This window comes from Saccostrea cucullata, unplaced genomic scaffold, assembly GCF_032062105.1.
Source record: "Saccostrea cucullata isolate Sc308-1 unplaced genomic scaffold, CSIRO_AGI_Scuc_v1 ctg288, whole genome shotgun sequence".
Classification (NCBI taxonomy): Eukaryota; Metazoa; Mollusca; class Bivalvia; order Ostreida; family Ostreidae; genus Saccostrea; species Saccostrea cuccullata.
This window is the reverse complement of record NW_026924061.1, coordinates 26,809-34,464: the sequence shown is the minus strand read 5'-3', so window position 1 is coordinate 34,464 and position 7,656 is coordinate 26,809. Positions and strand designations below refer to the sequence as shown.

The 7,656-nt window shown below is 31.8% G+C and overlaps 1 protein-coding gene across 1 annotated transcript; it reads left to right on the top strand.

Moving 5' to 3' along the window:
* The first annotated feature begins 6,114 nt into the window (after positions 1 to 6,114).
* Positions 6,115 to 7,290, top strand: LOC134265607 (metallothionein-like). Its single transcript, XM_062747830.1, has 4 exons — positions 6,115 to 6,243; positions 6,390 to 6,443; positions 6,562 to 6,678; positions 7,127 to 7,290. Exons 2-4 carry the CDS (start codon positions 6,416 to 6,418, stop codon positions 7,204 to 7,206), a joined length of 225 nt encoding a protein of 74 aa, XP_062603814.1. The 5' UTR covers positions 6,115 to 6,243; positions 6,390 to 6,415; the 3' UTR covers positions 7,207 to 7,290.
* The last annotated feature ends 366 nt before the right edge of the window (positions 7,291 to 7,656 follow it).

Sequence of the window (7,656 nt, the reverse complement as noted above, 5' to 3'; positions counted from 1 at the left end):
TTTCGAACGTCAAAATATGCTATTTGACTTGGTGCGTGTTAGCGTATAAACGTTGAAAATTAAAGTTGTAACAAATTAGACAAGACATCCAGATAAAAAAAAAAGCCTACATTAATGATATACGTCCCTTTAAATACCATTATACGCATATTTGTGCCGACCAAAAAAAACCGACTAGACATCAAAATAACTCTTTCTATCTCTCTTATTACTTGATATTTATAAATTTTTAAATAAAGCATTTGTCTACTTCTTGATTTGCACATTCCATTTATTTCTTTAATTTTACCAAAAGATCCTGTGATATGTTAAAACTATCTTTACAAAACATTCCATCTGTATTTGTTACTTGTCAAGATCACGGCATATTACGGAATGCTTCCAATTTTACTGAAAGTCGGAAACTTTCAGTAAGAAGGTCATTTGTTTAATCAAGCAATAAAATATATGTTTTTAATAGATTTAAAATAGATTCAAGCATTATATAATGTTTTTTTTTATTCTTGTTGGCCAATAAACTTTTTCTTCGGAGGCAAATTGACAAGCATCCTATTTTTTAACATCTGCAGCCAAGGCTGGGTCAAAGGATATTTTTATCTTTCTTCTTTCATAAATCCATTTTTAGTGCATATGTCAATGTGTTCTATATGAAAAATCCAAAAAATGACGCAGAAATAACTTTTTATTTTAAAAAATCATACGCGCGTAATTATAAAATAGATTTTCCATAAGTACGTATATTTTTCTTAAAAATTAAAACGTTATTTCTGTGTTATTTTGGGGGTTTTTTTTCGTATGGAAGGCATTATATTATCATTTTACTAACAACGTGACGGTTTGCTTGATGATGCGTGCTAAAAGTTTGTGTACTGATTATCATTTTCCTCATCGATTGGATGTTTTATTTTAATGGAATCAATACTATTTTGCATATGAAACTCAGAATACAATACCCTGATAACACTGGCCAATTAAATTGAATGATTGTTTACTAGTACGGCATTTGTAGTCACCAATTGCAACTTCACGTGGTTAGTCAAAGCCCCTTTTCTGTCCTCAAAAAAGCATGTTTTACATTTGCTGTGATTTGACCGGATAGTGTTTTAAATATGTATAAGAAAATTTAAAGAATGGAATTAGTAAGACTATTCTGCCACTGTTGTACTATGTAACTATCAATATCATCATTATAGGAAGTAACATGCTTTGTCCATCCACACGTAATACTATTATTAATGTTGTTTACTGTAAACTAGTGTTGAATCATTAAATACGATTATATTCAATAATATTGACAGTGGTATTGCTGGGTTTTGTATGACAAACCAAAGCCAAATGACAAAAATCTAAACAATTTTTTTCATTTCTGTTAATACTTATATTTTGCAAAAGTGACAATGAACTAGTTTTATTCAAAGTGGGGTGGGGGACTTCAACACTTTTCAAATTTAAAATCCGTAAAGTCCTCTGTTTTATTGAGTTAAAAGGTCGAGACCACTACATTTTCTGAGGTCAGCCTAAATTTGCATGTAAGTTAGCTATTTGTTTACTTTACCCACTGATGAATGAATCGCAATGCATTATTAGCTACTACAATTACTCAGTTGTGTTGAAAATAAAGGGCAACTTGAATAGTAACCTGGAAACTCATTATCATTTTTTTTTTAGATTTATGAAAGAAGTATTATAAATGATATATAATTCTGCATTTCGTAGTCCATATTTACAAAATTTGCTTTGTGAAGCCTTTTATCAACTTGTTATATATCGGCACAAACCATTATTCAAAGAGATGTAGGTGCTTGTAGCATTGAGATTTTTTTCACGTGTTATACGTGTACATCGTTTAAGACAGCAGAACAAGGTGTGCAATTATAATTTAACCCTCAATATTATCAAAATGTTTTAATGAGCATGCAAACGTCAAAACGTTTGTACGGTATTCAAAACAACTATTAATCATCTAAAACAACCCCAAAATTAATTAAATCTGAGAATGAAGATGTGTCTTTGGAATATAATCTTTCAATTTCGGCCTTATAAAGTAAAAAAAAAAGCTCTGCGGTTTTTCTCGTGACGAAGTGAATATAATGCAGTAACCGACGAAAACCACGTGTCATTATTGAATCGTAAAGACGTAGTAGACTGTCCTGCTCGTTAAATTGATTGGAGGGTGTGTTCCCGTTTTGCACACATTTGGTAATTAGTATAGAACAAAAGGTGTGAAGTGTGTTTTGATAGCAATTATAGTCTGATTTCTGGTTAAGATTTTACCTGTGAATACCTGATTTAGCTTAATGTATTCTTAAGAGGTTTAATACAATTTTATAAGCATTTCATTAAAATTCTATATAATATATTTATGGGAAAATATTTGATTTTATTGAATAAATTATTAATATTTGTTTAATATTATTCATTATTAAGTCCAATTTCTTAAAGTAAGAATATGTACTTTTCAATCTTGATAAAATTCTAAATGAATTAAAGATATAACAAATAATAAAGAAAATAGTGAAAAGAAGTAATTTGAAAATAATGCCCAAGCCAATAAGATCATCAGATAATCAAATACATTAATTTTGTATTTATTCTCTAATTTTTTCACTATAAGTTCATCTTTCACATACTTACTAAGCTAAGTATGGTATAGACTATAGCAATTAAGTAATTATCTCACCTGGTCAAATTCCCGATTTTTACACATTTTTTAATTACCTGTAATTCAAATGTGTGCAAAAAGGGAACAAACCGATTTGAGAACGTGTGTGACGAAAACATCGTCACATGTTGAAAATTGCGTACGATATAAGGTAGTGTACCCGACCTGTTAAATGATATGTAAAATAATATTTCGAATTGGTTCAAGGTAATTAAAGTTATCGTTGATCTTTGTCTGTATGAAATATTTTTATATTCCCACTTGAAAAACGGGAGGGTACAAAGTAAACGGAATGTCCGCCTGCACGATCGTCCGTCCGCCTGTACGTCCGTCTGTTACACTTATGTGTACTCATCTCTTATCCGCAACTCCTCTCATACCTCGAATGAAATTTATGAGACTTTCATAGAATCTTTATTGCATATTAATTGCCATTGTGCACCTCTTACTTTACATTTTGATTCGACACATATTTTGGGGTTCCCATTACAAAAAATGGACACTGTCATTATATTCATATGGGAGGCGGGGGGTATCCTTTATAGTGAGCTTATTGCTCACAGTACCTCGATCTAAGTTTTGACATTTTTTTCAGGCGGGAAATGTCTGTACGCAGACTCCTGCCCATCAAGTGGATGTAAATGTGGCCCCAGTTGTAAATGTGGACCCAGCTGTAAATGTCCCGGATGTAAAGTAAAATGCAACTGGAACGTTAAGACATAGTTTTTTTCATTTAGTTTGTAAAATGAGCATCTAAAATTCAATCTTATTATTATATACACTATGCAGATTTTACAGGTTGTGTCTTTCTGTAAGTTAAGGAGGTTGTTCAAGTTTTGCTATGGTCACTAGTACTGTTGTGCATTTAAAACAACAATCAGAGAACTATCATTTTGATGTATCAATTGTCAAATATTCTTATATGAGGGTCAAATCCTGATCGATCTTCTTGGCTCATAACATTGGATTACTGAAAATATTACTGACACGTTCGGTGTGTTGTTTTCTTTTCTTCACACTGATTACGCCGTTAATTCTTGATGTCAATGTCATGCATCATATTCAACAATTCGATAAAAATGTAGACACGAAATATCATCCTCCCGAACTGAAAGAACCACCCTAATTTATCCTCCGAAACGTGTTTTACTGTTGAAAATTCATTGAAAGGCTAGGAGGTCACCTCCTTTTGTTACATACAGCAGTAAAGCTTTGTACATATTTCCCCCTACAAACACATCCCACTTTCTGAAGAGCATTTTACAGTTTGAATAATTTCCATTACTTTGTGTTAATTTGTTACTTTTCAAAGTTTGTTCGAGTATTTTAATTGTCAATACTTTTTCTAGTTTCCTTTTGACTTACAAAGGATACAAGTATTACATACCTGTTGATATTTTATGTAACTTGCAGGAAACTGCGCTTGCACACAGGGGTGTATTGATCCACAGTCCTGTAAATGTACCCACAGTAGCTGCGTCTGTAAAAAAATGAGTGCTTTGTCTCATGATTAATTTCCAAATGTAAAAAACAAAATAAATGCATAAAATACTATAAATTGAGTGTTTCTTTTTTATTGGTTTCTTATACTTGAGAAAATATTTCTATAATATAATATAATTTAATATAATATATATTTACATTCATGTAATTTTCTTTATATAATCCATAGAAATCCATGTTAACACACGAAATTTCACCGCGCGTGAAACACAACAGGAAAAAAATTTTCAATACTTTAGGAACACCAAAATGTAAAATGTTTTATTTCAATTTAATGAAAAACTATAACCCTGAAAAATTGACGTTAAAATTAACGTAATGTGTGTTAAGAATTAATTTGTCACTTTTTTCCTCTCAATGTTTGTTTGCGTTATTTAACTTTGCAACGCCATTTAACGTTATTTGACGTCACAAACGGCTCTTACATTTAATAACTACGGCAGTTTTGAAGGGAGCTAAATTCACATTTAAGATTAACGAAATAAGCCATTATGAAGATTCGAGAATCCTCCCTGTAATTCTATTTTTGAGATTGGATCCTCCCCGTAATCCTACCGCGCTAACGCGCGATATTCAATTTGTCGGCACGGCCAGGTGTGTTATAGGACCGAAGACATCCAAAAATATGAATTCAATGCTTAAGTATATGCTAGAAATTAATGAAAAACAGGAGTAAATTAAGAAAATGGTGAATCTCAAAACATCTATAAAGAATGCATGCAGACTTGTGAAGAGGGCGTAAAACACGGACCAACTGTAATCCTAGAGACTTGATCCTCCCGTGTAATCCTAGAGACTAGATCCTCCCCTGTAATCCTAGAGATTGCATCCTCCCCTGTAATCCTAGAGATTGGATCCTGTAATCCTAGAGATTGGATCTTCCCCTGTAATCCTAGAGATTGGATCCTCCCCTGCAATCCTAGAGATTGGATCCTCCCCTGCAATCCTAGAGATTGGATCCTCCCCAGTTGATCATAACCGTTAACTATGAAGAGTGAAACCATGCAGGTAGCAAGTATAGGTCTATTATTTGAATCCGGGGAATACATATTTTGGAGAAGCGAGGGAGGGGGACAATAAAATGATGACTCTGAATAGTTCGCCGTGTGGAAAGTGGAAATAAGTTTTCGGGGTTTTACGTCCCTGAACTGTAATTCCGTATATGTTTTACTTTTAATCTCAAACATTTCTGATTTTCTTCTCAAGAGCATATATTTTACATACGTGCAATGTAACCAACGCAAATGTCAAAAAACTGTAAAGTGGTTATTAGAGGAATAATTTTATATGACAGTTTTTATCTAAGAAATTTTATGCAAGTGAAGATCTGAAGTGATCGAGAAATAAATCATCAAAAGTTTTAAGTACATTTATGAAAATCGAAATCATATATACACAATATTTTTTCAAAAAAATTATCAAATAAGCAAAAACATTGACAAATCATTTCTACAAATAACGCATTTTCTTAAAAACAATTTGTTTTACCATAATCCAACATTTGCATGATAATTTCTATCAATCGAGATAAAAAAATATTACCATTACGTATGTACTATAACAGTTATATATATATCTTATACTTAAGTTATCTCGTGACAAGTACATTTGCACAATTACCCAAAGCTCTCAATACTTTATCAGCGATTGAATCAAGCCCAGTACATTGATTAAAGTACAAACAAGGAAATCTGCCAAGAACATCACGTAATGTGACTCCGATGTTTAAAAAAAACAATCGACAAAGCTGACAATATAGAAAAAAAATTCAGAAAAATACTAAGTTCATTTTATTTCTATTTTAATCTCAGGCATTACACTGATAACCTTGATGTAAGCTATAAATATTTACTTTTTTATACTACAGTCTAAAGTCATTTCCTAATCAACTTTGTAAAAAAAATTAAAATTTATACATTTTGCACACGATACTGTGTATTCAACGTATCGCCATTTGCACACGATGCTGAATATTTGTATAACGTGTATATATACGTAATTGTATTCTTTATTCAACGGGAGTGATACTCATAAGAACTCCTTTTAACAAAGGAATATACATTTCTGGGCAGTTAAAGGTAGGTTAATATTTTTTACTTAGTTTTGAACAAAGATATTTTTAAATTACCATGTTTACGATACTGATGGAAAAAAAATCAATATTAATTTCATGACTAATGTACCAATATTATAATACCTTAAAAAATCTTTTTCTCCCTTTCAGTAATCACGCAATAAAGCGTCCCAAAAATGTCTGACCCCTGCAACTGCATAGAAAGTAAGTCGAGATTTTCATTGTACAGTGTATACGTGTACCAAATATTTACTGTTCGAGTTATATTGATTTTGGAGTTGTCGCTCTTCATAAGTTGATTTACATTGAATTTTTTTTCTAGCTGGAAAGTGCGAATGCGCAGATTCCTGCCCATCAAGTGGATGTAAATGTGGCCCCAGTTGTAAATGTGGACCCAGCTGTAAATGTCCCGGATGTAAAATTAAATGCAACTGCAGCGGTACGTTTGTAGAGTATATTAACCCAGTAATGAACGTGTGTAAATAGATTTAAAAAAGAAATACCTGGTATGCAGGTAAAAACTTGATTGAACATTTATATCTATATCAGATATATATATAGAGGATCATTGCTCGCAACTGAATTGGCTGATAGCGGTTTTTGAAAATCTTTAAACAAAAGTAAAAAATCAACAACAAAAAATTGCTGAACGACTTTTGAAAGGAATGTTTAAAAACAGTATTTTTCTTTGGCACACATTTATAACAATAATAAAACAACGTTTACAAATGCATTCGAGGGAAGGGGTAGTGTCTCGTTGAATCCACTGATTCACTGATTGCATTACAAACATTTGGTTATCTATTTTTCTGTCCTCCAATGTGTTAAACCCTTGCTGTTCTTTACTTCAGACAGATTCAAATTTCCCCTTTTTTTTTTATTTTCAGGAACCTGTGGTTGTGGAAAGGGCTGTACCGGACCAGAAAATTGTAAATGTACCGACAGTAGCTGTGCTTGCAAAAAATGACTTCTTAATCACGAAACAAAACTCCATTTTAAAACAACAAAATAGATGCATAATATATATTTTTACCATAAAAGAAACATCTGTTTGTTTGTGTTTATTGTTTCTTGAAGAAAGAAATGTGATGTTCCTGCAGCTATAGGGATCTCTAATCAGTTGTAAATCTGTACATGTCACCAGTCAATCCTGTATTCATTCAAAAGTATAGTCTTACTCTAATTCTATCACTTCCATACCCAAAGAGAGAATGGGGAATTTTTACCTTCTATACATGTACAATTATGTACGTATCTTATAATGTCTACTAAAAGCTTTTTATTGCCTAAAGCTCTACATAAATACCTTACCATCAATTGGATCAAACCCAAATCATTGATTAAAGTAAAATACATGTAGCAATATCTGCAAAGAAACATATGATGACTTCGACATTTTAAAAAAAATGATACAGAA

Bases quoted from the DNA above. Each gene is read 5' to 3' on its own strand.
- LOC134265607 (XM_062747830.1), top strand. From the start codon at position 6,416: ATGTCTGACCCCTGCAACTGCATAGAAA. The intron at 6,444-6,561 runs GTAAGTCGAGAT...TTTTTTTTCTAG, and splicing joins CCCCTGCAACTGCATAGAAA to CTGGAAAGTGCGAATGCGCA. The intron at 6,679-7,126 runs GTACGTTTGTAG...TTTTATTTTCAG, and splicing joins AATTAAATGCAACTGCAGCG to GAACCTGTGGTTGTGGAAAG.